The sequence below is a fragment of the Pseudophryne corroboree genome, chromosome 4 (genome assembly GCF_028390025.1).
Source record: "Pseudophryne corroboree isolate aPseCor3 chromosome 4, aPseCor3.hap2, whole genome shotgun sequence".
Lineage (NCBI taxonomy): Eukaryota > Metazoa > Chordata > Amphibia > Anura > Myobatrachidae > Pseudophryne > Pseudophryne corroboree.
Window position 1 is genome coordinate 210912051 of NC_086447.1, and position 17537 is coordinate 210929587.

Genomic DNA, 17537 nt, shown 5'->3' on the forward strand with positions numbered 1-17537 from the left:
TGCATAAAACATGGTCTGTCAGGATATATTACAGTATATACAGTGCATCCAGAAAGTATTCACAGCGCTTCACTTTTCCACATTTTGTTGTGTTACAGCCCTATTCCAAAATGGAATAAATTCATTTTTTCCCCCTCAAAATTTTACACACAATGACAATGTGAAAAAGGTTTTGAGGTTTTTGCAAATTTATTAAAAATAAAACACTTAAATCACATGTACATGTAAAGTATTCACAGCCTTTGCCATGAAGCTCAAAATTGCGCTCAGGTGCATCCTGTTTCCACTGATCATCCTGGAGATGTTCATACAGCTTAATTGGAGTCCATTTAAGGATGATGGAGGCCACTGTGCTCATTGGGACCTTCAAAAGCAGCAGATATGTTTCTGTACCCTTCCCCAGATTTGTGCCTTGAGACCATATTTTTGACATCATGCTTGGTTTGTGCTCAGACGTGCACTGTCATGGTGGGACCTTATATAGACAGGTGTGTGCCTTTCCAAATCATGTCCAATCAACTGAATTTACCACATGTGGACTCCAATTAAGCTTAGGAACATTTCAAGGATGATCAATTTTGAACTTCATGGCAAAGACTGAACACTTTACATGTACATGTGATTTCTTAGTTTTTTATTTTTAATAAATTTGCAAAAATGTTCACATTGTCATTATGGGGTATTGTGTGTAGAATTTTGAAGGAAAAATTAATTTATTCCATTTTGGAATAAGGCTGTAACATAACAAAATGTGGGAAAAGTGAGGCGCTGTGAATACTTTCCGGATGCACTGTAAATTCTGATATCAAAGCCTTGATTCTAACCTTTTATATAACATTGATCAGGTGGCTCGCACAACCTTACTGCCCGGCTTACTGAAGACCATAGCTGCCAACCGCAAGATGCCTCTTCCCATAAAACTGTTTGAGATCTCTGATGTGGTAACAAAGGACCCCTCTCGAGGTAAATACTAGGCAATACCAGATTGCCCAGACAAATGTGTAACTGCATACATGCAATGTCCAATCTGGATAACTCTGTTTTGTACATGTGAAAAGCTGAGCAATTCAGATCTCTAGCAGATGACTGCATGGACAATCTGACCAGCTGAGCGTGAAGCTTAGGCATTTCGCAGTATATTAAAGACGTAATGGGGTATATTTACTAATCGTTGATTTGGGGATTTTGTTGATTTTTCCATCTGTTTTCTAAAACGACCAAAGCCTTAGATTTATTAAAGTCAGACTTTAGAACATCGGATCGACAATCGATTATTTCACATAAACATACAGTGATATACAAACTGATCCAAAGACAAGAAACTTATGCACAGAATAAGCACAGAGAGATAGAAAGAAGATTCTTATTTGGGAGCACTCTAATTAAAATGAATTAGAGTGCTCCCAAATAAGAGTCTTCTACTTTCTATCTCTTTGTGCTTATATTGATACTTTCTGATTCAAGGGAGCACCATTGATGGTAATCCAATATACACCAAAAAAGATAATAAATTCTTATGTGTATGGTTACCTAAATAAGAACTATCAGATACATAGTATTATTTCCAGAGACTGGTGCGGTTTCCCTCACTATTTTTGTCAAACTTATGCACAGATACAGATTTAGGGGTATTTTCAATTAGCAGTGATAACGGACTTTTCACGTGAAAAGTCCGGTTTTCGGGTGACAAAATGGACTTTTCACGTGAAACGCAATTACAGCCTATTCAATTTTCCGTGAAAACTTATCGGTGATCATTTTTTCACTAATTTCACTTTACCTACTCTGAGCAGGTGAAAAGTTGGGAAAAGTCACTATTTTAAGGTAAAAATGTTTGGATATTGTCCAGAACTCCTGGGACACCCCCCTTAATGACTAATTAGGCACGTTGAAGTTTTTAATTATTTTTAATTGGCCAATAATGACATGTCATTTTTGGGGTGAAAAAGTTCAAAGTGATGGAAATTGGGGTTCAAGGTATGGGACAGGTATATTGGGGTGCTTTATGAGTGGGACAGGTGTTTTTAGGCTTGCAGATGGGAGTAATCGTCTGTTTCCACTTTTTTTTAAAGTACCTTAAAATGACCAAAATATATACTTATACCCATTTTCATGTACCCCAAATTTAATGAGCATTTATTTTGCTCAAAAAACTTGCTTTCTATCATTTTTTTGCATTTTTAAAAAAATGCATATAACAGCCATTTCACACAATTTAAGTCCCCAAAAACTCTCTAATGTGATCTCTAACACACTTCTTTTCTGTTTTCCTATTGTTAGTTTAGCATTTTTTGGGGTACAGGCTGATTTCCCCATTTTCACCTGCACTTTTCACTGCAAGAATTTTCACGTGAAACCCGTTTGGAATTGAATAGGTCGAAAAACGGAGCGTTTTCGCAGCAATTTTCGGCCGATTGCCGCGAAAAATTGCCGCGAATTTGCGGATAATTGAATACCCTAGTTAGTCTACATTGCATTTAAATAATTACTACATTTCAGGTTTCTTTATCTCCTATATAATTGCCCAGATCTGTCACTCTGTGACTGTGTGGCTAACACTATGTGGAGTCAGTCACAGAGCTAGGCCAAGAGGAGTATGAGGAGGGATGGCGCCCCTCAGTCAGTCAGCGCCGCTGCTGTATGTATGGCCGCTCTGTCTCCCGCCCTCTCTACCCGGCTCCAGCTCCCCCTCCCTGGCCGGTGGTGACTCCAAGGCTCAGACGGAGAGAGGCCGCCTCATATCGCCACGCGCAGGCCGGCGGAGCCAGTCACACGGAGACCGCGTGGAGGAGCCGCAGAGCGGGTGGCCAGGGAAGCAGCACGGTGAGTATCTACCTGGAGCGGCCTCCACCTGGCCCGACTACACCTTTCACTCCAGCTCCATCCTGCCTAATACAGCCTCCGTGTCCCAGGGTACAGGGGATATAATATCCCCCTTCTACTGTACACACTGCCTGGATTCTGCTCCCATTCCTCCTGCTCGCCCATACACTGCATTACTACACACCATACATACACTGCACACACACGTGCACTGCTACGCTACATACATACACTGCACACATCCCTCAGCAACCACCCCTCGCCCACCCACTGGACCCCCAGATCCACTTGCTTCTTCCCCCACACCTGCCACTCCCCCGACCACAGCACCTACTTAGTGATTCATCATGCGCTGTTCACGCCACCACAAGGGGCTACGGCCCCTTAACCACGTGCAATATTTAACCTCTCACAGAATTATAATTGGAGGTAATACTCCATATAATCTAAACCCAAGGGTGTGCAAGGGTTAAGGGGGCACAATGAGTCACCTAGTTATACCATACTTGATGAAGAGCTCTAAGTAGTGTCCAATTTTTTAATTCTGCGTCATTCTTTTGTCAATGTTTTATAACACAAACAGTACTCCAGACCTTCTGTTTTTCATTATATAATTCCCTTGCTATGCTTTTAGTGGTAGATAGATGGCAGCACTCTCCAGGTCAGTGATATCTACCTATGTCTCATACTCTGACATCACATATCCTGTTTTGGGCTGATGCTATAATTCACCAATTACTTGATTTGTTTTGTTTCACTTTTAATTTATTATTTTCTCGACATGTTCAAGTTATGACTTTATGTATAATTCTGAGGAACACTACATTTTTCGCATCCCTCAAACAGCTGTACTGTGAAATATAAAAATATCTGAGCTTTCTAGTGTTCACCAGCAGGGGGCAAGATAACGTAAGCATTAGGGCTTACCCAAGACAAAGAACAGGGACATGTTATGGAGTCTTCATCCACTAGAGGCTTCCTCAGTATTACAGAAGTGTCTTGGTGCATGGAGATGTCAGTTCACTTTTTCTTTTCTCGTTAAGTTTTCTGGGCTTAACTTTGGGATACGAGTGCTGTAATTTGTTTTTCAATTCTGTATTGTTTATTCAACCCTAAATTCACCTGCACAGGGATCAGTATATGTGTTGCCGTGTGACCCATGCCTCTGTACATGAAACGCAGCTCTTACATTCAACTAGGTTTTCTTAACTTGCTGAAATCTTTTTATTACTTAATAGTCAAACCTCAGGCCAAAATGCAGAATTCTATTCAGGGTTTTTTGGGTTTTCTTTTTTTTTTTGTCCCTTCCTTGTTTATCATTTCTTGTTTAGGGTCGATAGGGCTCTACAGAGAATACCTTGGGTTGTAGGTGGTTGGAATTGTAACTTTATGAAGAAATGACCATTCCTCTGCGGATTCCACGTTTGCCCTTCTGCAACTCTCTTCACCTTACAGGCAGGTACTGCAGAAATGGGATAAGAGCAGGCTAAAACCCAAAGGCTAAATATAGTATCAAGGGTACTATAATGGAAACTACGGAGGAGGAAAGGGATTTAGGAGTCACTATTTCAAGTGACTTTAAAGGCAGGAAAGCAATGCAACAAAGCAATGAGAAAGGCAAGTCAAATGCTTGGTTGCATAGGGAGAGGAATCAGTAGCAGGAAAAAAGAAGTAATAATGCCACTGTATAGGTCATTGGTGCGGCCTCATCTGGAATACTGTGTCCAGTTCTGGAGACCATATTTCCAGAAGGATATAAATACATGAGAGAGCATACAAAGAAGGGCAACTAAAATGGTGCATGGTCTACATCACAAAACTTACCCGGAAAGGCTAAAAGATCTTAACATGTATAGTTTGGATGAGAAAAGGGAAAGGGGGGACATGATAGAAACTTTCAAATATACCAAAGGTTTTAACAAAGTTCAGGAGGGAAATATTCTTCAAAGGAAGAGAAGTATTAGAACTCGAGGACATACACTGAGACTGGAGGGAGGCAGGTTCAGGGGAAATTTAAGGAAAAATTACTTCACAGAAAGGGTAGTGGATAAGTGGAATAGCCTCCCATCAGAGGTGGTAGAGGCTAAGACTGTAGAGCAATTTAAACATGCTTGGGATAGGCATATGAATATCCTTACAAAGAATTAAAGTTCAAAAAGGGTTGAGATTACCTAAAGGATAAACAAGGGCCAGACTAGATGGGCCAAGTGGTTCTTATCTGCCGTCAAATTCTATGTTTCTCCTCCCAACAGTAAGCTGATGACTTTACACACAACAACTCACGTCAATCAACGTTTCTTTTACATTTTTGAAATGTAAAATTTTGGGAAATTGGTGTTTTTTTATTCTACTGCTAATGGTGCAACAAACACCTCTTATAGCAGGCCATATTGCCATTGTTATTGACTCCTCTTAGCTCCCTGGTTTATTAGGTTTCCCTGTTATGCTATTGCTGCCAGTGCTAGTACTAATGATGGCCAGCATCTAGCTGGTGCCTGTGTGCTTTTTCCGGGCTTCCCGAATACTGTGCGTTGTCAATGTACAGGTCATCAGCTGTTATAACAAAACCAGACCTGACTTACAGTATATTTTGCATCTTTACTGAGCCAGGTTAAGGTATGTGGGGGGGTCTCTGGGCTACAAACTTGTGTGGACCCCATATCAATGTTGTCAAAGCGGCAGTGCCCCTTGCCCCCCTTGAGCACATGATGTTATGATGAGGGGTTGGGCTGCCGGAACTGGAAAGTACTGTATGTCACTTCCCGAATTCTGATGTTATGTTGTATTAAACAGTTTCCACATGTATAGTTAGTGTTCTGTAGCTTTAATCCTTAATTAATGTTTTTAAATTACTACAAGTTATTCAACCAAGTAGGTAATCATTGGTTGTTTCACTCACCCCTCTCGGGTTGCAGAGTTCCAGTGCGATACTTTGGTACAGGGTGTCCAAGTACTGCACCTATGGTTTGGTTTAATAACATGGTGTGTAATGGTGCAGCCACAGCGCAGTCCCTCTGGATTTCAGCTCAGCAGGAACCTTATATTACATCCCCCCCCCACTTACACATAATCATATTGCAATGGTTGTAGTAGAAGAATTACAGTTGGTGCACTTGCGAGAGAACTTCAGCAGTGCATTGAGCTCTGCGTCGGCAGCTGTATATGAAACAGCTGAGCCGCCGAGGAGAATTGGCGTGCAAGCAGCAAAATGCTGTACTGCCTCCACTACTGGTGATCACTTGGGGGCTTCCCATGTGTGTGTGCTCCCAGAGCGACCACCCTTGCCACCCCTCCTATAATAAAGCTCTGCCTCTTTGTGGGGAAATTCAATTGATATCAACTGGTCTCCCATCTAAATTGACTGGTTTAGCCATGTAAGTCAGCTAAACAGGACTAAAATAATGGGCACGGTTGCAAAAAGTTCTGTTCAAGTGCCCAAATGTGTCACTTTTTGTACACTTCAGCTTGCCAGTACGGGGGGCTGTGAGCTGAAATGTCTCCCCGCATCTCAGCATGCCCAAATGCAGCAACAGTTTAATTGATCCATTGGGCACCATCTAGTGGCAGCTGTGGGTAGAAACAATTGAGTTCCCCGCCCCCCCCAACGATATGTATTTTTCTCTCTTTGAGGTTTGAGTGTCTGCACCCTTTTATTTTGTGGGTTTTTTAACATGCTATTAAACCTTAACTACTTCTTATTAACATTTTTCATCCCCTTTTAAGATGACCTGAACACATTATTGCATTCAGCATTCCCAAGTTTTACAGTGCTTGACAATAAACTACTGGTAGCCAATCAGCACATTGGAATGCTTACTAAAATGGACAGGACTGCTGATTTTGTGACGAGGTAGTGACTTGTACCCTCATGTGATGGTTTTATCGCAGCAACAGTGTGCAGTGATATGAAAATTCATACATACTGCTCTAGTAGCCAACAAGCGGGTAGGGTTCAATAGGTCAACAGGGTCAAAAGGTCGACATGGAGACGGTAGACAGAATAAAAGGTCACAAATACTTCACTTTTTTTTTTGTGTGTTTCATTTTGTATGTTTCACCATATCTGAGCCAAATTAGTGGAAGCTGGTCCCCTAGCTTCCCTTGTGCGCTTAGGGTAAGGTTACTATTCCCATTCGTAGCCCACGTGAATGGTAAAATGATGAGTTAATAAGCTCCCCCCAACATAAACAGTGTGTTGAACTTTTGCATGTCAATCTTTTGCATGTCTACCTATTGACTTATCTTTTTTTAACTGTAGATCTATCAACCAGATACCAAACTAACACAGCAACAGCTCTTAGGTGGCAGTACCTTAATGATAATAACTTTTGTGGTTGGTGTGTGGAAGATTACTGGCTCTATACCCCTTATACTGTGCCTTATTGTAAGGATAGTACATTGAAGAAGCATTATAAACAAAATGGCCAATCTGCAGGAATGGTGATACATGGGATACTGAGTGTATTGGAGAACCTTTATTCTATTTTCTACATCCTACATGTGGCAGCAAGTCAATACTGGGCCCTCAAGGGAAGCAGCCCTCTGTGGTTTCCTTTTATGAGATACATTGGAATTTGGCCCCTTAAATTGTGGCCAGGTTACCTCTCTGCAGCTTAGGTACTGGCTAGGTGTTGCCTTATATAGAAGTCATTTTTTTTTTCTGCACAAGGCATGTAATTGCTGTGCTTCTGGTCTATTACGGCCATCCATGTAATCACTGTGTTCTTGGTCTATTACGGCCATGTCTTCACGGATTTTCTGTTATGTTTTGTATGGTAAACTGTGTACATGTATTTTCTTAGTATATATTTATTACATGCAGTCCCCTATGTCTGTATAGATGCGGTGCGTATGAGTAATTGCTGCTCACTGCAGGGGTTGCTACAAGAACAGATAAAGAGGTTTGGGCCTCCATCCTCCGGACATAGAGAGTGCTCTACAGATACAGAACGTTTGAAGCTTTACAATGTGCAGCTGGATTGGGGGACTCTACCGTCTGTTCCTAATTTCTTTCCTTACTTCTACAAAGACCATGTCTGCAGCTGATTTGGGATTTCCCTTATGTTCTTCTACTGTTTACGCCTTTCTCCTGTTATTTTCATCTCTCGCTCTTAATCTTCCTGATTGCTACTTGTCATGCTGCTCTCCGCTTTCTTTCCCTACTCTGTTGTGTTGAGTATTCTTCATGTAATACTGCTCACTGTGGAACCTGCTCATGTTTGTGTAAGCCACATGTGAAAATGTATGTAAGTGCTAGGTGTTTGTGCATTTGATATGGGTCCATGACGTAAGCTGCACAGAGCACTTTCCCATTTATTACAGTAGTACGTTGGGTATGTAGTCAGCATGCCGGCTGTCGGGATCCCGGCAGCCGCAATACCGACGCCAGAATCGCAACACCCATTGGAATCCGGACACTGGAACTCCGAAAGGGACAGGAGACCGATGTCAGAATTCCAACAGCTGTCATCCCAAACGCAAGTATAGTCGCCGGATTAGGTACGTTTGTCAATAGGTTTTCCAGCTTTTTTCCGCTACATCAACAACCCTGCTGAAATTAATGGGATTTCAAAATACATGGGAGAAGTACCATACTATACTAGATTTATAATAACAAGTTGTCCCTGCTCCACTACTGTACAAACCAGCCCCAGTGCTAGAAAGCCTTGGATAAATAGGGAAATAGGGAAGAGTGGGCATCTAAAACAAAAAAAAAAAGGCAAACTCAATATCTTTATTTTCCTACATCATTGTAGAATTTTACTCCTATATTGCATGATGCATTTTATTTTTCAATTTAATTCATAGCCTATATGATTAACTTCTAATTCCGGTAATGTTTCCACCAATGTTGTTATAGGTAGAGCTATACTGCAGTTTAATTTCTGCAGCGGGGTACATTGGTTTCCACAGGGAAAACATTGGGGTGTAGAGATGGATATTGATCCAGGCACCAACAGGCTAAAGCTTTAGACTGTCCCAGGATGCATTGGGGCCTCCTCTATAACCCCACCTCCAGGCACTGTGAGCTCAGTTTCGAGTTGGTGCCTGCAGAAGCAAGTCACTTAACAGGGTGCCTGCACTGGGCAGCCCTGAAAAAGCTTTTAGAAGACCTCAAGGGCATGTCAGAGTGACATTCTGTGCTGCAGCTCCGTCACCTCTCCTGCGGCGTTGCATACTCCTGCTGGCTCTGTTCCCGGGTACTTGCAGCGGAGACCCTCCGACTCTAGGCACACAGTCGCAGACGCTCTCCTGGTTCGTGTGGCTGCTACAGAAGGGAGGAGGTAAGAGGGTCCCCCAGGCGGGACCCGCCATTAAATCGCGTTCCGGTCTAAGGAGACGGACTGCGACGCTGGCTTGGACACTGTAACAGAGCAGGGACCCCACTATATCCACCAGGGCATAGGAGTACAGGTCGGATATATTAATATTATTAAGACTCCATTGTACCAGGTGGTGAGGACCAGCATAGGGGAGAAGGGGCTTGACCTGTAGCCCCTCCCCCCAGCTCCGGGGCGCCATCTACTGCTGGTGTTCCCGCCCTGGAGCTGCCTCACACTCCCTGACTGAGACACTGGGCGCCATCTTCTATGGTTAGCTGCAACTGGTCTCCGGGACAGCAGGGCAAGGTCTCCTCTGTAAATCCGCCTGTACATCAGTGCCGTGATTTTACAGACACTTAAGTATTCTACATGTCACTATTAAGACAGCGTTAGTTAAGAACAAGTTTACCTGTGCCAGAATATATTGTATGAGTATTCTGATATATACATCCGGTCTCAGACCGTGCATTTTTATATATAATATACATATACTAGGCCAGTGCAGGTTTATTGTCATACTAAAATAATTATCTGCATTGTCACTGTGACTGTGTGCCTGTATCTGCTGTGTGGATTTCACTTTCAGTGTATCCCAGCTTTATCTATCACTGTATTCTGTACCCTAAGGAACTAGGTGCGTCAGGGTCTCATATATATAGTGCTGCACAATATTTGCCGTCAAGTGTATTCTATTGTGTACTCAGTCACATACTCCCGGATTTATTCGCTGGTGTTGTGTATTGTGTATGCAAGTGTTGAGTACTGTGTACACAAGTGTATTCTATTTTGTACGCAGTCACATAGTACCGGATTAAGATGCTGGTGTTGTTGGGTACTGTGTACGCTGTTACATACTAGGGGATTTATTCGCAGGTAGTGTACTCTGTATCGTACTCATACGCTCTGCGGTTACATTCACTAAAATGTCTAACACAAAGGGCGAGAAATTCACGGACGCTCCTGTATCATGCAGCGCATGCGCCAGGGCGGAAGCTTTGTATGATGGTCTGTGTAATATGTGCCATACATCTCCCAGTCAGTTCGCAGCTCCTGTAACCAATCAGAAGCCACCTTAGGTAGCATTCTCATCTATACTCAATATGCTTGTGACACGCCTTACGCCCCCTATGGGACCTCCTGTGCCATTGCAGCCACATATTGTCCCTATGGTGAATCCGCCTTGGGCGGATAATTTGTCTACCCAGTTGCAGCAATTGAATCAATCTTTGGTTAGACATAAACCTACCCCACGTCACTCCGGTGTCAAGGGTCATCTAAGCGGGCCACTTCCTCCTCACAATCCACTAATCTCTTGGAAGATTCTTCTGATGAGGATGGGGAGTATACTGACCCGTCAGACACTGATACAGCTGCTTCTGATGAGGAATCTACAACTCAGGTTGATGTCCATGACCTAGTGGTTGCTATTAAGCAAATTCTACAAATAAATAATGATGTGGATCCCACTACTGTGTCTAAGAAACATGATAAGTTTAAACGTCAGAAGGTAACTAAAATTTCTCTAACGTCCTAAGTGGATGCTGGGAACTCCGTAAGGACCATGGGGAATAGCGGCTCCGCAGGAGACTGGGCACAACTAAAGAAAGCTTTAGGACTACCTGGTGTGCACTGGCTCCTCTCTCTATGACCCTCCTCCAGACCTCAGTTAGAATTTTGTGCCCGGCCGAGCTGGATGCACACTAGGGGCTCTCCTGAGCTCTTAGAAAGAAAGTAATATTTAGTTTTTTTATTTTCAGTGAGATCTGCTGGCAACAGACTCACTGCTACGAGGGACCTAGGGGAGAGAAGCGAACCTACCTGCTTGCAGCTAGCTTGGGCTTCTAGGCTACTGGACACCATTAGCTCCAAAGGGATCGAACACAGGCCCAGCCTCGGTCGTCCGGTCCCGGAGCCGCGCCGCCGTCCCCCTAGCAGAGCCAGAAGCAAGAAGACGTTCCTGGAAATCGGCGGCAGAAGACTTCGGTCTTCATTAAGGTAGCGCACAGCACTGCAGCTGTGCGCAATTGCTCCCCAGGCACACCACATACTCCGGTCACTGATGGGTGCAGGGCGCTGGGGGGGGGGGCGCCCTGGACTGTAATATAAGTACCTTACTTGGCAAATTAACACATAATATAGCCTTTAAGACTATATATGTGTAAAATCCCCTGCCATAACTGTATAAAAAAAGCGGGAGAAGCCCGTCGGAAAAGGGGCGGGGCTATCTCCCTCAGCACACTGGCGCCATTTTCCCTCACAGCTCCACTGGAAGGATCGCTCCCCAGGCTCTCCCCTGCAGTTCCAGACTACATAGGGTAAAAAAGAGAGGGGGGCACTAAATTTAGGCGCAATCTGTGATATATAAGCAGCTATAAGGGGTAAAATCACTGTGTAGTGTGTATCCCTGTTTTATATAGCGCTCTGGTGTGTGCTGGCATACTCTCTCTGTCTCCCCAAAGGGCTTTGTGGGGTCCTGTCCTCAGTCCGAGCATTCCCTGTGTGTGTGCGGTGTGTCGGTACGGCTGTGTCGACATGTTTGATGAGGAGGCTTATGTGGAGGCGGAGCAGGTGCCGATAAATGTGATGTCACCCCCTGCGGGGTCGACACCTGAGTGGATGGATATGTGGAAGGAATTACGCGACAGTGTCAACTCCTTACATAAAAGGTTTGACGACATATCAGATGTGGGACAGCCGGCTTCTCAGCCCGTGCCTGCCCAGACGTCTCAAAAGCCATCAGGGGCTCTAAAACGCCCGCTACCTCAGATGGCAGACACAGATGTCGACACAGATACTGACTCCAGTGTCGACGATGATGAGACTAGTGTACATTCCAATAGAGCCACACGTTACATGATTACGGCAATGAAAAATGTGTTGCACATTTCTGATATTACCCCAGGTACCACAAAAAAGGGTATTATGTTTGGGGAGAAAAAACTACCAGTGGTTTTTCCCCCCTTCTGATGAATTAAATGAAGTATGTGAAGAAGCGTGGGCTTCCCCCGATAAGAAACTAGTAATTTCTAAAAAGTTACTAATGGCGTACCCTTTCCCGCCAGAGGATAGGTCACGTTGGGAGACATCCCCTAGGGTAGATAAAGCGCTCACACGCCTGTCAAAGAAGGTGGCACTACCGTCTCCGGACACGGCCGCCCTAAAGGAGCCTGCTGATAGGAAGCAGGAGGCTATCCTGAAGTCTGTTTATACACACTCAGGTATTATACTGAGACCAGCTATTGCTTCAGCATGGATGTGCAGTGCTGCAGCTGCGTGGTCAGATTCCCTGTCAGAAAATATTGACAGGGACACTATATTGCTAACCATAGAGCATATTAAAGACGCAGGGGGTCATTCCGAGTTGTACGCTCGGTAAAAATCTTCGCATCGCATCGATTTTCTGCTTAATGCGCATGCGCAATTTCCGCACTGCGACTGCGCCAAGTAAATTTGCTATGCACTTAGGAATTTTACTCACGGCATTTTCATCGTTCTGGCGATCGTAATGTGATTGACAGGAAATGGGTGTTACTGGGCGGAAACAGGCCGTTTTATGGGCGTGTGGGAAAAAACGCTACCGTTTCCGGAAAAAACGCAGGAGTGGCTGGAGAAACGGGGGAGTGTCTGGGCGAACGCTGGGTGTGTGTTTGACGTCAAACCAGGAACGACAAGCAGTGAAATGATCGCAGATGCCGAGTAAGTCTGAAGCTACACAGAAACTGCTACGAGGTGTGTAATCGCAATATTGCGAATACATCGTTCGCAATTTTAAGATGCTAAGATTCACTCCCAGTAGGCGGCGGCTTAGCATGAGCAAATCTGCTAAAATTCACTTGCGAGCGAACAACTCGGAATGACCCCCGCAGTCTTATACATGAGAGATGCACAGAGGGATATTTGCCGGCTGGCATCTAAAATAAGTGCAATGTCCATTTCTGCCAGGAGGGGTTTATGGACTCGGCAGTGGACAGGGGATGCAGATTCTAAAAGGCACATGGAAGTTTTGCCTTACAAGGGTGAGGAGGAGTTTGGGGATGGTCTCTCGGACCTCGTTTCCACAGCGACAGCTGGGAAGTCAGCATTTTTACCCCATGTTCCCTCACAGCCAAAGAAAGCACTGTATTATCAGGTACAGTCCTTTCGGCCCCAGAAAGGCAAGCGGGTTAAAGGCGCGTCCTTTCTGCCCAGAGGCAGAGGTAGAGGGAAAAAGCTGCAGCATACAGCCAGTTCCCAGGAACAAAAGCCCTCCCCCGCTTCCTCTAAGTCCACCGCATGACGCTGGGGCTCCACAGGCGGAGCCAGGTACGGTGGGGGCCCGTCTCAAGAACTTCAGCGACCAGTGGGCTCGCTCACGGGTGGATCCCTGGATTCTACAAGTAGTATATCAGGGGTACAAGCTGGAATTCGAGACGTCTCCCCCTCGCCGTTTCCTCAAATCTGCCTTGCCATCAGCTCCCCCGGACAGGGAGGTAGTGCTGGAGGCAATTCACAAGCTGTATTCGCAGCAGGTGATAGTCAAGGTACCCCTCCTTCAACAAGGAAGGGGTTACTATTCCACAATGTTTGTGGTACCGAAACCGGACGGTTCGGTGAGACCCATTTTAAATTTGAAATCCTTGAACACCTATATAAAAAGGTTCAAGTTCAAGATGGAATCGCTCAGGGCGGTTATTTTAAGCCTGGAGGAAGGGGATTACATGGTATCACTGGACATCAAGGATGCTTACCTACATGTCCCCATTTACCTACTTCACCAGGAGTACCTCAGATTTGTGGTACAGGACTGCCATTACCAATTCCAGACGTTGCCGTTTGGTCTGTCCACGGCACCGAGGGTATTTACCAAGGTAATGGCCGAAATGATGATACTCCTTCGAAAAAAGGGAGTTTTAATTATCCCATACTTGGACGATCTCCTTATAAAGGCGAGGTCCAGGGAGCAGTTGTTGGTCGGGGTAGCACTATCTCGGGAGGTGCTACAACAGCACGGTTGGATTCTGAATATTCCAAAGTCACAGCTGGTTCCTACGACACGTCTACTGTTTCTGGGGATGGTTCTGGACACAGACCAGAAAAGGGTGTTTCTCCCGGAGGAGAAAGCCAAGGAGTTGTCGTCTCTAGTCAGAGATCTCCTGAAACCAAAACAGGTCTCTGTGCATCACTGCACGCGAGTCCTGGGAAAAATGGTAGCTTCCTACGAAGCAATTCCATTCGGCAGGTTCCATGCAAGAATCTTTCAGTGGGATCTGTTGGACAAGTGGTCCGGATCCCATCTTCAGATGCATCGGCTGATAACCCTGTCTCCAAGGACCAGGGTGTCTCTGCTGTGGTGGCTGCAGAGTGCTCATCTTCTAGAGGTCCTGGTGACCACGGATGCCGGCCTTCGAGGCTGGGGGGCAGTCACACAGGGAAGAAACTTCCAAGGGCTATGGTCAAGCCAGGAGATTTCCCTACACATAAATATTCTGGAACTAAGGGCCATCTACAATGCCCTAAGTCAGGCAAGACCCCTGCTTCAAAACCAGCCAGTACTGATCCAGTCAGACAACATCACGGCGGTCGCCCATGTAAACCGACAGGGCGGCACAAGAAGCAGGACGGCGATGGCAGAAGCCACAAGGATTCTCCGATGGGCGGAAAATCACGTGTTAGCACTGTCAGCAGTGTTCATTCCGGGAGTGGACAACTGGGAAGCAGACTTCCTCAGCAGGCACGACCTCCACCCGGGAGAGTGGGGACTTCATCCAGAAGTCTTTCAGCTGATTGTAAAGCGCTGGGAACGGCCACAGGTGGACATGATGGCGTCCCGCCTCAACAAAAAGCTAGAAAGATATTGTGCCAGGTCGAGAGACCCTCAGGCAATAGCTGTGGACGCTGTAGTGACACCGTGGGTGTACCAGTCGGTTTGTGTTCCCTCCTCTTCCTCTCATACCCAAGGTACTGAGGATAATAAGACGAAGAGGAGTAAGAACTATACTCATTGTTCCGGATTGGCCAAGAAGAGCTTGGTACCCAGAACTTCAAGAGGTGATCTCAGAGGACCCATGGCCTCTGCCGCTCAGACAGGACCTGCTGCAGCAGGGGCCCTGTCTGTTCCAAGACTTACCGCGGCTGCGTTTGACGGCATGGCGGTTGAACGCCGGATCCTGAAGGAAAAGGGCATTCCGGAGGAAGTCATCCCTACGCTGATTAAAGCTAGGAAAGAAGTGACCGCTAACCATTATCACCGCATATGGCGAAAATATGTTGCGTGGTGTGAGGCCAGGAAGGCCCCAACGGAGGTATTTCAGCTGGGCCGTTTTCTGCACTTCCTACAGTCAGGGGTGACTATGGGCCTAAAATTGGGTTCCATTAAGGTCCAGATTTCGGCTCTATCGATTTTCTTCCAGAAAGAACACTGGCTTCACTACCTGAAGTTCAGACATTTGTTAAGGGAGTGCTGCATATTCAGCCCCCTTTTGTGCCCCCAGTGGCACCTTGGGATCTCAACGTGGTGTTGAATTTCCTAAAGTCACATTGGTTTGAACCACTTAAAACCGTGGATTTAAAATCTCACGTGGAAAGTGGTCATGCTGTTGGCCTTGGCTTCGGCCAGGCGTGTGTCAGAATTGGCGGCTTTATCATGTAAAAGCCCTTATCTGATTTTCCATATGGATAGGGCGGAATTGAGGACTCGTCCCCAATTTCTCCCAAAGGTGGTTTCAGCTTTTCATTTGAACCAGCCTATTGTGGTGCCTGCGGCTACTCGTGACTTGGAGGATTCCAAGTTGCTGGACGTAGTCCGGGCCCTAAAAATCTATGTTTCCAGGACAGTTGGAGTCAGAAAGACTGACTCGCTATTTATCCTGCATGCACCCAACAAGTTGGGTGCGCCTGCTTCAAAGCAGACTATTGCTCGCTGGATCTGTAGCACGATTCAACTTGCACATTCTGCGGCTTGACTGCCGCATCCTAAATCTGTAAAAGCCCATTCCACGAATAAGGTGGGCTCTTCTTGGGCGGCTGCCGAGGGGTCTCGGCTTTACAACTTTGCCGAGCAGCTACTTGGTCGGGGTCAAACACATTTGCTAAATTCTACAAGTTTGATACCCTGGCTGAGGAGGACCTAGAGTTCGCTCATTCGGTGCTGCAGAGTCATCCGCACTCTCCCGCCCGTTTGGGAGCTTTGGTATAATCCCCATGGTCCTTACGGAGTTCCCAGCATCCACTTAGGACGTTAGAGAAAATAAGATTTTACTCACCGGTAAATCTATTTCTCGTAGTCCGTAGTGGATGCTGGGCGCCCGTCCCAAGTGCGGATTGTCTGCAATACTTGTATATAGTTATTGGTTAACTAAAGGGTTATTGTTGAGCCATCTATTGAGAGGCTCAGTTATATTTCATACTGTTAACTGGGTATAGTATCACGAGTTATACGGTGTGATTGGTGTGGCTGGTATGAGTCTTACTCGGGATTCCAAATCCTTTCCTTATTGTGTCAGCTCTTCCGGGCACAGTATCCTAACTGAGGTCTGGAGGAGGGTAGAAGAGCGGCAAATCCTTTCAAGGGTCATAGAGGGAGGAGCCAGTGCACACCAGGTAGTCCTAAAGCTTTCTTTAGTTGTGCCCAGTCTCCTGCGGAGCCGCTATTCCCCATGGTCCTTACGGAGTTCCCAGCATCCACTACGGACTACGAGAAATAGATTTACCGGTGAGTAAAATATTATTATTATTATTATTATTACCGCATTCTGACCATTTAGTAGACATACGTCAAGAACCCTGGTCTTTGTCAGGAAAGAAATTCTTCCTATCTAAAAAGATGGTAGCTCGTTATCCTCTCCCTTCTGAGTTGTGTAACAAGTGGGAAAATTCACCACCGGTGGATTCTCAGGTCACCCATCTCGTGATATCATCTACTCTGCCTGTCACTACTGTCACCTCACTGAAAGAATCGACAGATAAGCGTGTGAAGGGTTGTCTGAAGTCTATTTACTCCCTTACACATGCTGTACATAGACCCACTATAGCAGCCTCCTGGACTGCAAAAGGAATTGAAGCATCAGGCATTAGAGGAGGAGCTACCTCAGGATATATCGGACATTGTCAGATAGTACCTGTCTCACATTACCACCACCGCCTATTACATTCAGGAGGCGTCCTCTGAGGCAGGTGTGCTAGTGGCCAAGGCACCGACTATGTCCATCCTGGCTCACTGTATTCTGTGGTTGAGGTCGTGGAAGGTGGACCTGGACTCCAAAAAGACCTTGGAGGTACTGTATTTCTACTGAATACTAATTCTTCTGCACAGAAGGCAAAAGGTAACACTTTTCGCTCCTTTCGGGCCTCAAGGGAAAGCAAAAGGTCGGGCATTCCCAAGACAATCTCGTGCTCCCAAAACCACGAAGCCCA

At 45.6% G+C, this 17537-nt stretch overlaps 1 protein-coding gene across 1 annotated transcript in view; it reads left to right on the forward strand.

Annotated features, from left to right (window-relative positions):
• FARSB (phenylalanyl-tRNA synthetase subunit beta) overlaps nt 1-17537 on the forward strand; it is a 183299-nt gene that overhangs the window by 106533 nt on the left and 59229 nt on the right. The window contains exon 15 of the mRNA XM_063915908.1: nt 846-963. Within this exon, the coding sequence (XP_063771978.1) occupies nt 846-963 (118 nt within the window). The remainder of the gene's footprint in view (nt 1-845; nt 964-17537) is intronic.